The sequence below is a fragment of the Vespula vulgaris genome, chromosome 2 (assembly GCF_905475345.1).
Source record: "Vespula vulgaris chromosome 2, iyVesVulg1.1, whole genome shotgun sequence".
Taxonomy (NCBI): Eukaryota; Metazoa; Arthropoda; class Insecta; order Hymenoptera; family Vespidae; genus Vespula; species Vespula vulgaris.
Genome location: NC_066587.1, coordinates 4,900,814 through 4,912,975, shown reverse-complemented (window position 1 = coordinate 4,912,975; position 12,162 = coordinate 4,900,814). Strand labels below are relative to the sequence as shown.

At 35.8% G+C, this 12,162-nt stretch overlaps 2 protein-coding genes across 8 annotated transcripts in view; one reads left to right on the top strand and one right to left on the bottom strand.

Annotated features, from left to right (window-relative positions):
* Positions 1-12,162, top strand: part of LOC127072757 (WD repeat-containing protein 47) — a 46,965-nt gene that overhangs the window by 9,611 nt on the left and 25,192 nt on the right. For 5 of the 6 annotated variants that reach the window (XM_051013441.1, XM_051013442.1, XM_051013435.1 and 2 more), the window contains exons 2-4: positions 6,896-7,595; positions 7,683-8,271; positions 8,362-8,710. In XM_051013441.1, the coding sequence (XP_050869398.1) occupies positions 6,915-7,595; positions 7,683-8,271; positions 8,362-8,710 (1,619 nt within the window). In that variant the 5' untranslated portion in view covers positions 6,896-6,914. Of the gene's footprint in view, positions 1-1,819; positions 1,992-6,895; positions 7,596-7,682; positions 8,272-8,361; positions 8,711-12,162 lie in introns of those variants that run through there. The other variant, XM_051013437.1, reaches the window with a different exon arrangement.
* Positions 3,218-5,395, bottom strand: LOC127072767 (uncharacterized). 2 transcript variants are annotated; one of them, XM_051013466.1, is made up of 5 exons: positions 5,251-5,395; positions 4,772-5,098; positions 4,491-4,646; positions 3,990-4,303; positions 3,218-3,898 (listed from the first exon to the last, which is right to left on the bottom strand). In XM_051013466.1, the coding sequence occupies exons 2-5, from the start codon at positions 5,079-5,081 to the stop codon at positions 3,458-3,460; spliced, it is 1,221 nt and encodes a 406-aa protein (XP_050869423.1). In that variant the 5' UTR covers positions 5,082-5,098; positions 5,251-5,395; the 3' UTR covers positions 3,218-3,457. The 2 variants fall into 2 exon arrangements, with proteins under 2 accessions (XP_050869423.1, XP_050869422.1); XM_051013465.1 differs by having other exon boundaries at positions 3,221-3,898; positions 4,491-4,650.

The window sequence follows — 12,162 nt, the reverse complement described above, 5'->3', positions numbered from 1 at the left end:
AAGTGTTGTATACTCTGACATTCCTTTGATCGTACCTTTCTTTCTTCTCACATTCCTTTCTTATAATCCTTTCTAATTAGAATTTTGAAAGTCGTTTAAAATTATTGGTACGATTTCAACCTGACGATAGTTAAGTTTATTACATTTCTTGTTGCAATTCATAAAGACAAATTGTTGATAAATACACGTATATTTATTGCTTGATAAAAGATCATTCGATTCCGCTGATAGTTTTGACGTCGACAAACTGACTCAGACTCGGATATTTAACTGTACACGCGTCCGTTTTGCTCCGCATGAATCATTAATCCGCTTAAGGCTGAACGGCTATTCCTATTTTGAAACGAGTACTTACTTATAATCACCTTGATGTCTTCGAGGTATTCATCTTATCTCGTAAGCTGAAACCACGAAAAAGATACGTACGCTTATCTTTCGTTTCCGCGAAATTCGTCATTGGAAATTCGTGTTCCAAGAGAATTAATAGCTTTTGATTTTTATTGTTTTATTTATTTAATGATCGTGATAAAATTGAAATGAAATAAATATGATTGTATACGTAATAATTTTTTCCTGATCTATGTACGTAAAAATGGCTAAATAATATATTCAAATTTTCTTCCGATAGAATTTTTTCGATCAGATTTCTTTCGAATCGGTCGACGATGTTTTACAAGAAAAGATTTTATGTTACTTAACGTGAAAGATCGACGTGATTATTTTAATATTTGTATTGTTTATCAATTTCAATATTTTATGGTGGATCGATCGATGCTTGAATTGTTCCGAGCGAGAAATGCTGGTATCAATGTTTGTAATCATACGGTCGATCGCATGGTTTATTATTAGGCCGTTTCCATTATTTGTAACATAGCGGCGAGACAGCTTCCAGTTTCGTTGTCAAGGCAATGGAATGCGAAAGAAAAATCGTGCATAAGAAAAAAGGGAGGTAGCAACGAGGCCGTGCGAGGAGTGGCTGGGGGTGCACTGACGTGCTTAATCAGACTTTAATCTACTCCTCTCGTTTTTCTTCTTTTTCTTTTTTCTTTCGTTCGGCGACATTACATTATAAAGAAAGTAATAAGCACTCAGACACTAACAGCGAAATAACCACGACGGCTCGAATTGCAGATTAAAATGATAATCTTTCCTTCTTATATTCTGCTCTCTCGTCTTTTATCTTACTCTTTATAAAAAGCAGAACCATTTACATGTATATATATATATATATATATATATATATATATATATATATATATATCGAATCGAGTTGGAGAATATTCCAAGACAATTTGGGAATTCCTACCTAAAAATTTATTTTTTATAAATATTCCTCAAATCGTTGACCGGCGAATACATCTGGAATAATCAACTAACGGAAATTAAATAGCTGAGATAATGAAATAATCGGAATTGCTTCGAGGGGAGTAACGATAAAGGGTCAGCTGCCCTAGAGCAATTATTAAAGAGGGTCGTTGACTACTTCGTTATTATATTTTCTAAAAATGATTCGATTGTAATAGTCATTTAAACTCTTTAAAACTATCCAAATGATTTTCTCTTAGAATGTCCATAGAAATACGTTCTATAAACTATAAATATATACAAATGTAATCCTTGATATTGAAGATTAATCATATGCCGATAGAGCATATGACTCTTTCTTACGGTTTATTCGAAAGTATGATTTTACGGTTGTTTTACGCGACAATTTTTCTCTTGAATAGTGATTTCAATGTAGAAATATGCTTTGCCAAGCAAGTTTTTCCTCGCTCGAGAATGGATAAGACGATCTCTCGTGATTTCTCGGAGCTGTCTATCGGGAATTTGTGTCGGGAAATTGTGTAGGGGGAAAATGCAAGAAGAAAAAGAAAAAAAGTCCGAAAAGAAAAAAAAGAAAAGGAAAAGAAAAGTCTTGAATAGTAGCTATCTTCTTGTGTAAACTATCCGATGTATAGGAGGTGTACCAGTCTCGAGTCTCGGAGTCAAAGGTAAGCCAGCTTGAATACCTCTATTACTGCTCGGGTAATGGCTCCTTTAGAGGAATTCGTTGCGGAGAAAAGTAACGTAACATCGCCTCAAAAAAATCGTTCAAAAAAAGACTCCAAAAGCTCGAACGATAGTACGATAGCGACCACATACTTACTCACTTGGTATTTTCAGGATCAACGATCTTTGTCCGATAGAATTATTTTCCACAACAACGTAAACGTCTCCAAGAACGTTTCCCATCCTTAATCTAGGCAATTGACTTAACGTTTAATTAATCATTTGCCAATTTCATTCGAAACGTTTATAATATTTTCGAGGAGCATAATAACAGACTATAATTACGGCATCGTGGTAAAAACAAAGTCTATTGTATGTAAATAATGTCGGAATGAATTTTGTTGTATATCTATTTTTAAAGAAAATTCAAAGGGACATTGAGCGAATTTATTAACTTACGAATTTATATAAAATTCGTTTGATAATTAACTTCTTCTTAAATTGAATAGACGGATTTACAAATTATAATACAAAAGGAATAGATATGCGTGCTGAGATAATTATTGTTAGTAGAAAGATGACAAGATATCGCGTTATAAGAGCGAAACGGCGTTGATCATGCTAACGGGACGTGTAAATTCGCGGAAATTATTAACGAACGATTTTTCATGCGTGCCAGCCGAAAAGTTGGCCGCTGATAAAATTGCCTTACCCATGGCTGTTAATTAATGGCTTATTAAAGTCTAGCGGTCTCGTTCATTGCGAGAGCAACGGCCTGTGAAAATTGGCCGTTATAATTTCACGAGTTCGACTTTCAAACTGTATATTTGTTTATTTTTCTTTTTCGCTTACGCATGAAATATTTTTTCTCTTTTTTCTTTTTTCTTTTTTCTTTTTGATCTCGCAGGTCTAATCACAAACGTGGAATTGCTCGATCACGCTATTTACCTTCCCTTCCTTCCTGTTACCAGTAGCACACTCTTTTCACTTCATCGACGTCACTTCCCTCGTCTCGAGTCAATTAACGTTCCCGGGAAATTGTTTGAAATTGAATTTTCCTTTCTCTCCTACTGTCCGAAATGTGAAATCGAGGAGAAATCGTTTTGTCCGCCGCAGATGAATATAGATTTTCAATCATGTTAAAAATATATTGTTCAGTACTCGGATTATTTCAAGATGATATATATTTATTGTGTTTATAATTTAATTGATGTTATAAATAATAATAATAATAATAATATATATAAACAAACGAATAATTAATAAAAATAATATGTACTGTCATAATTATGGTAATTTTTAACGATAATACCGTGTCACAAGTAAAAATAGTTACTAACTATCGAATGGACGGATTTCGATGGGAACTCTTAGTGAATTTAATTACGCGAAATGAATATATATATATATATATATATATATATATATATATATATAAAATAATTAATTTCGTTCTACTTCTACTATTTTAATAGAATTGTAAGTAAGTATTTGGATATACCGATGATGCGTAATAATAAGGTACAGTTGGATATCTTAATATATAACTCGTTAAATAATTTTGTTGATATTGAGGCCAATACGTATATCCATTATTTAATATTGTACCTGTTGCCTGATTCGTACCATCTTGATAGATTTGTTGCTGACTCCAGGATTGTTGATCGACATTCGTTTTCACTGGTTCGTTGTTACAACCATCCATAATATTAGACACCATATAAACGCCAGGTTGATATTCAGTAGCAGGGAAAACTAAATTACTGTATAATGGAGATTGATAGTAATTACTGATCGATGACCATGTAGGATAGTTTTGTTGAAAGTGGTCTTTTATTAATAAATCAGAGTTCTTCGTTTGTGCCGAGCCAATAATAGCATCACGTTCTTCATTCTGTTTTAGTTTTTCCTGTTAAAATAAAGAATAATGATTTGGATTAGATAAGATATAGAAATCGAAATCACTTTAAATTAAAGTTTAAAATTTATGCTAAAATTACCTTTTGGAAATTGGATTGCGTTGGTTTTGACATCGTAGTTAATACTGCTGTAAAGGGTCTAGGATCAGGAAAATTTCGTAAATTTGGTTTATCCATCAAATTTTCTAATTTCGATGATTCGTTATCAGTGACGATGTTTTGTATATTCGGTAAATTCAATTTAATTAGGGATTCCTGAGGATTTTTTAGATTATGATTTTCCTGAACGTTAGGAGAGATTTGGTGGACAGGATTTAATTTTTCTGCATTTAGATTAAATAAATTTCCTGAAGTAGTTGATTCTTTATGAATTTGATTTGCTTGGTTTGTTTTATCTAAAGAAAAAATGTAGATATTACAGAACACCATTTTCTTTTTTACGAGCATTATTTGAATTTTTCAATTTGTATAATAACAGATTTGGTTTATTCTATACAACATAAAATGAAATTTAAATAATAAATCTATAGTCATTTCATAAAATCTTCATCTCTTTGTATATAATAATACAATATATCTAACCTTCAATTTTTTTAATGTTTGCATTTGGAGATTCATCAAAGTTTGACATAGTTTGGTCGTTTAGGGACGAGTCCGATTGAACAGCAATGCTTTCCCCGGTCTTCCCAGAATCGTTTTTAATTTCATTGTCGACGGATTTTTTAAATCGTCGATGAACTATCTGAATGAAATAGATATATAGTTCTTTTCTGAACAGCGAAACTTTACCCACGGAGTTAATGCCGTTTCGTTAGAAAGTAAACTTTCACGAAATTTGTTGATAATCAAAAAGCTTTACTCACCGAAGGGATTGTGTGTTTGCCAATTAAATAGGACGGATGAACAACTGAATGACCACCTATTTTCACTGCGTGTAGTTGTTTTGGATACGAGTATCGTGCTAGAACGTAATTGTCTTGAGAAGAACCCACTAAAGGATTGCTGACTTGAGGTCCATTCATGTATATAGGAGTAAATCCAGATTGTCCATAAGAAAATTCTGATGTTCGATATTGATGGGGCATCAATAAAAATTGTCTTTGAACTGGTTGATATTGTGCATAGGGTCGAGTATATTCTGGTTGAACGACAATGTCGGCTATAGTTAAGCATAACTTAACGATTGAAATCTGGAATATAATATTCAGAAATTAAATATTCGTAATTAATTTTCTCTCAAAAGCAAGAAGAAACTTTATCATTCCATCAATGAAATTCATCACGTTCGAGGATTTCAACGTCAAAGAAAAATGAATTGTCAAAAGGGATACAATTTTCTTACCAATATTCCAAACTGTGTCTTCATGATTCTTTGATAATCGTTCGGTATTTCGTACGAAACTGATCAGACGAGCGAGTCCAACGGCTCATTTATTCGCGAGTTTGCTGACGCTGATGTAGCATCAAATTATACATTTTTCTTTCTTTTTTTTTGCTATCTGGCAAATCGGGGGTGTTGAGAAATTCAATACGAAAAATATCATATTCGATCTTGAGTCATGGAAAGAAATAATTGCGTTAGCTGTTATGGAAGTAGGTAGGTGTGCATATCCGCTTAGAAAAGTATTTGGCAAAGGTTGCAAATTTCTTTTTTTCTTCTTCTTTCTTTTCTTTTTTTTTATTTATTTATCTTATTCCCTTTCTTTCTTTATTTTTTCGAACGACTTATGAACAAGTACTCGTATTCGAAGGAGAAATAAAGTGGAACATATTTATCAAGTATTTGTTAAGAGTAATTGATCTGCACGCTTCGTGTATTGTTCATTGCAGCGTGGACACGTGTTCAAAGACTGCCTGAGTAGCAGTGAATAGATGTAACTCTCTTCATGCAAACCATACTACCGCTTACGTTCATCCGCCTGTCTACGAAGTCTTTCCCATTGTCTAGAACCCTTCTGATTTTGGAGAGGGAGGAGTGTTCGCATGCAAGGAAAGCACGCGAGTAAAGCGAGCGTCATGTGCGAACAGTCGATAAGGGTTCCTTTTGCTTCTCTCCCTTGGTTCCTTTCACCTTGTCGTTAGCTTCCCCGTTGCTTCGAAAACTGCAGGCGTTATGTGTGGATCGTAGGAGAATATAAAGTAGATTTTCGAAGGGATTCTGATTGTCTTCGAGACGTTTTTTCATGCTTGATCGTGATTTGATTTTTCTTCGTTCTTTATTTCTCTCTTTCTCTCTTCTTCTCGTACGACAAAAAAAAAGATATAAAATATTTCAGCGATACTAAAGGAACTGTTCAAAGTTGTCCTCATTCATGAACAGTATTTACTTGAATCTAGTTTGAATAATAATTCAATAGAAGAGTAATAGATTAAGGTCCGAATCTAGTGACCCACTTTGCGTGTTAATCGGGGCACGTCAGCAGAAATGCTTGGCCTCGAAGTGCATCGAACTCGCGGAAGGATGCATTTTTGCACATTCCATTATAATCTTTTGCAATCGTGCGTTCTATAGTTAATGTCGAACGGAAGTCTAATTCAGTGGTGCGCAAACTATGTGTTATCGAAAAATTCTTGAGTGCTAACAAAATTTTCATAAATCTTATATATAACGATAATAAAATTCGAAAGTAATACATTCTGTTTTTACTTTGGAAATATAAAAGGACTGAACAATGATGTTATTACTGTTTTTCTCAAAATAAACAAGAAAGAAGCATAAGTATATATGTATATATAATATAATTAATTCACCCACCATTAATCGAAATAATCTGAGCGTACGATTATTCTTTCTGGTTCTTTTATTTCCAAATGTGCTTTCTTACATTTCTCTTTTATGACGTTTATTTCTACGAACGTGAATCGTTAAAAAGAAAATCTCGCAAGTTCTGAATGTTTTCTATCCTTTTTCTTTTTTAATATTTTCGTTTTCTCTATGAAATATAGATCAAGAATACCGAATCTTATCGACTTTCTAAATTGTTTAGATTGCGTATTCGGTACGTGATGCCGGCGACGCATTTGACGCTGCGCGAAGAGGACGTGGTAAGACTGATCTTGGAGTTCCTCCACAGTCGCGACCTTCACATCTCGCAGCTTTCGCTAGAACGGGAGACAGGCGTGATAAATGGACAATACAGCGACGACGTACTCTTCTTGAGACAACTCATCCTTGACGGACAATGGGACGATGTGTTGGAGTTTATTCAGCCACTCGAAGCGCTACCAGATTTTGACATGAGAAAATTTACTTATTCTATATTGCGGCATAAATACGTCGAACTATTATGCATCAAGTCGGAAGCCAATCTGATAGCCGCTGGTACAAACGGAAGCGTCGATAACGCTGTCGAAGAAGTGGTCAAAGTTCTTAGCGATTTGGAGAAGGTTGCACCGACCAAAGAGGAATACAGTAGCTTTTGCCTTCTTCTCACGCTTCCACGACTCACCGATCACCTACAATACAAGGATTGGAATCCTAGCAATGCCAGAGTACAGTGTTTCCGCGAAGTTCATCCTTTGGTTGAAAAGTTCCTGCCAGGCGATCGAAAATCGAACGATCTAGTTCATCCGGTAACATCGGCGAAAAACGACAGGCTTATTCAATTGATCATCAAGGGTATACTTTACGAATCCTGCGTTAATTATTGTCAGGCCAAGGCTACCGGTTCGAAGGAAAGCGAACAGGTAAAGAAAATTTATTAGTTCGATAGTACTATGATTAGAGTTTTCTTTAAAGTCATAGGATCATTATTTTCTATCATTGTATTACAGGTCGAGATGAGCTTTTGCAGACTGTTAGACGGTTCTATCGGCTTTAGCGACTCGGATCTGAGCCTATTATCCTGGTTGCAAAGTATACCGCCGGAAACTTTTGCTGTACCTTTCGCTCAGAGGACATTGAACGTCGACGTGGAACGTCTTGAGAGGCCGTCTTTGGAAACTTCGTGGACCGAGCACATGTTGATAACTCCCATCAAACCGAAGACTTTTCCGCACAGCGCTATGCCCTTTACAAGACCTAGATCGGCAGCTGACATGATGTCGCGTAGTTTGGTACCAGCTTTAGAGGCTGGTCCAGGTCCTAAAAATATGCCTATACCATCGGCAGCTCTGATGGCATTATCGACCGGTGACATAAATCTTATGTCGAGATCCTCCTTCGCTAGTTTTCATTTGACCGGTTTTAAAAATAACAAACTAATGAATACTAGCGTGGATAGGCTCTTCGAGAACGAAGGTGATGTCTTCCTTAGTTCTAGCTATGCTGATTTTCAACTGTTACCATCGATACAAGAAACAACGACTAGTAGTCATCCTAAAGTTCCACCAAGGATCAGAGGACAATCTAAAAGTCCTGAAGGTTGGTTATTTTTAAATCTCACTCGCTAATCAAATCGTTTGGAATATCGATATAAGTCGACTATAACTTATTTCTTTTTAACATTAAAAGGTATCAAGGCGGCTGATCCATCAGCGGCGTCTACACCGGAACGAAGAGTTTCAGGTAGAGAATCGCCAGCACCATCAACAGCTAGAAGCTCTAGAAGAGACTCCTTGGCCGAGAAACCTACCGGTGTCGCAGCAAAAATTACGGAACCATCGGTGATCCCTAACAGAGCTATTCCAGTGGATCAATTTGAGCAAAGCTATAACGGTGATCTATTTAAAGAATATCAAAAGCAGAAACAAAAGTTGCAAGAGACGATTCAACAGAAGGAAAGGGAAAGGGATGAATTGGTGAAACAGTTGTCGACTCCGTTACCTGCTCAAATGGTAGAAAAACGACTACAAGCTGACGGGTAAGTCGAGAATAATCTCGAAACATCTTTCCTTCTTCAAGATCTACATAATTTAAGATTCATAATCGTTTCACGTAAAGCCGGTTTCGAGTAACGATCTTATATAACGATCTCAACGTCACGACTAACTAAGAAGGAATGCTCGATTAAAGGTAACAGATATCCATTTACAATTTCATCAGCTTTATAGTTTGATTTCTCGCCAAAGTAAATACCTAGCCGAGATGGCTCACATCACGTACCATGGCAAATAGTATCATTTTCCCTGCTGCATCGCCTTCGCCGCGTCGAATTGCAGTTAATCAAGCCGAGTGGTTGATTACATTCCCCGACAGATGGCGGTATTAGAACGTCGAATATATATCGCGATCCGAAACGCGCGCCAAGAATAGATCGTTCGTGTGGTCTAGACACTGATATGGCGCCATTCGAAATAGCAGCGAGAATCGCTATTAAACATGTTTCTTAGTTTATTTTCTTCCTTTTTTTTTTCATTCTTATCGGACCGTCTTGCACTGACCTTCAATACCATTCCAACGATACCTATCTATCTCTAACTTTGTTTCGTTATTAAAAAGAAATCGTCAATTTCAAAATAGATCATCCTTTTAGAGGATCATATTCCGTCAATCATCGGTAACAACGAGTTTATGTTGTTCGTTGCAGTTTCCCCATGGTACTTCTGCGCGTAACATCATCCTATTAAGTTGCACAGTTAAAAAGCCTTACGTGTTCGCTCGATCGAGACAAAAGTAATAAAGATCAGATCTATTATGGACATTCCCATAGCGATAATAGGGTCGGCCTCAATACGTGAATGTATCGGCCCCGATTCGATTTAAAACGAAAGTGGAATTTGAGTATGGTTCATTGACATCCTCGATGGACATTGTTTCGAGGCCGGATACCGGATGTATGGAACCACAGTCACGGGCGAAATCGTGACCGTATGGCTTTGCTTTGGCATTGCTCGTCTGCTCTCTGGTGATTCACTCTCATGGCTTTGTCGTACATATTTATGGTGTCATTTTTTCGTTCATGCGCGTGACTGCGTTGAAAGGTACGTGCGATCATCAGGGATCTTTTGAAATATGTTCCTTCTTCTTCTTCTTCTTCTTCTTCTTCTTCCTCCTCCTTTTTTTTATTTATTGGAGATATTCAAGATAAAAATAGATGAATCTTGGATACCTACACGCGGAATTTATCGTGGATTAACTTATTATGTCGACTAACGGAGCAGAGATTTTTGAAAGTGCTTCGCTTTAGTTCGCTTTCGTGTCTAAATTTCTCTTTTCTAGCTTACTTTTCTTCTCGTTGAAATTCCTCGCTTCTTCGATTACATTTAGAATGGCAATGATTGATCTTCTCGTTACATTTGTTCGTTGCTGAAATAAATTCCACGGAAAACTTATTTCTCCGTTTCTCTTGGATTGGATTTCACTGGATGGTCGTTCACGTCAAAGACAAGATCAATGTAAATACCTGGCTTTCTCTGCTCCAAAGAATCAATTTGAATCGCATTTGCGAAGATATACTTGAGAATTTCATGTCAATGTTTATCTCTACTAACTCATCTATCCTCTCCCTCGTATTATCCAAAAAGAGATGCATAATTATTTATCGCGAAACTTTTCGATTTCCAACAAATCAATCTTTATTTTTGAAGAAAGAAGCAAATTTCCCATTGAATAATTATTTCTATATAATCTGACAGAAGTCTGAAACGTTTGACCTGGCTTAAAGAAAGTTATTCAATTTAAAAAAATTGTCTGAATATTTCTACGATTTACTATATATGTAACGATGCAAATCAGCGAAAATACGATGGTTTTGGAGTCCGACCTGTTGATGCTAATCAATTGCATTTCATTTGTACGTTCGTTCAACGTGCGTAGAGTATAAATCCATAGTATATACATCGTTTAGAACAAGTGAAATAACTGTGCCGCACCGGTTCTTTCTTCAAAGCCTTTCGATTCACGACATCTGCTGGATATCATCTTCTCGCGAATGAGCTACGCGTCTACTACGCACGGACCGTCTTACGGATATACACTTCTTCCTTCAAGAAGAGTAACCATCTCTACTCGACTAGAAACCAATTTAACGTACTCGATACAAAATGTTCTCGCGACGGACACATTTATCAACTTGATGTAATAAGAAAAAGTGTTCATTTTTGTAACTCGTTAAATTGGGAGGAACAGGGGAAAAGAAGTTAAGAATTTGCACAAAGTAAGTAAATACCTATTTCTTTATGAATAGTTAATATTTAACCAACAAGAGTGCAATGTACTATTTATGAATTTTAAATCGATAGCGAAAAGCCTCGTGAAAGTTGAGTTTCACGTGGCTACTCGTGCGGTGAACATATGCGCTTCCTTCGATCACAATGCTTTTTATACGTTCTGATAATTCAAATAATATTTTTATTTGCCAATCTATATATTTCCCTATATATATATATTTTTTATAAAGTATAAAATATAATATAAAATAGGTCGCTTGGAATAAGAATGAATAACTATGAAACGATAGCTATCACGATATGAAACAACTTTTACTTGAAATATTTCTTCTTATCTTCAAATTGAGAAGAAAATTTGGACCTTTTTTATTTTCTTTTTTTTTTTCTTTCTTGAACAGTTTATCCTTTATATTACAAACATCTTTCAAAGTTTTTAGTCTAATTCTGTTTCTGTTTCCTTTTTTCCTGTTCGAAGGAATGATCGATCGATCGATCAAACGGCATTTGATTTTCATTGGGAGACGCGTAAGTGACGCTATCAAATGTTGGCATCGCACCGACAGGAATGGAACGAAAACAGGCTACGATAGGTCGCGACTAGCGATACGCTTTGTTATTATGAGAGAAGTCAGGCACACACAGCGGTCAGAACGGTTGGTTCTAATGGCAGGAGGCTGTCGAGCGAAGCTCGTGGAACGGCTCCTGCTCGACTCGCCGATACTCGACGCCGAGCTTCCTTCGTGGCAGCATCGCGACGCCGTGTCAGTATATCGCGAGTACAACGAGCTTGCTTGTCCGTTCTTCATCATCTTCTTTTTATTATCTTCATTATTTTTTTTTCTTTTTTTTTTTGTAAGAGAACTCAAAAGGAACGAGTTCAAATTCCGCGACTTCTTTACCAATTATTCTTTACGAACAGTGAACGATTTTCATTCTTCTTCTTTCTTTTATTATTTTTTTGTTTTCGTTTGTTTGTAATTTTTTTCTGTTTTTTTTTCTTCTCTTCTTTTCTTCATTAAAATAAATAACCTTCGTGTCGACGATATTTTTCTTTGATTTTGTTTTGTTATTGTTTTTTTTCTCTTTGTTTTCTTTTTTTCCTTTCGTGAGTGTACTCGCAAGGAACGTTCTCTTCTTCGAGTGGAATAGTTAGATTCGCATTACGATGTCGAATCATCGTAGCTGAAGGAGCTCAGAAGCGTGT

Excerpts from the sequence above, each read along its gene's own strand:
- LOC127072767 (XM_051013465.1), bottom strand. The coding sequence starts at position 5,274 with ATGAAGACACAGTTTGGAATATTG. Across the intron at positions 4,304-4,490 it reads AAACATTAAAAAAATTGAAG|ATAAAACAAACCAAGCAAAT; the intron begins GTTAGATATATT and ends TTTTTTCTTTAG. Across the intron at positions 3,899-3,989 it reads CGCAATCCAATTTCCAAAAG|GAAAAACTAAAACAGAATGA; the intron begins GTAATTTTAGCA and ends TTATTTTAACAG.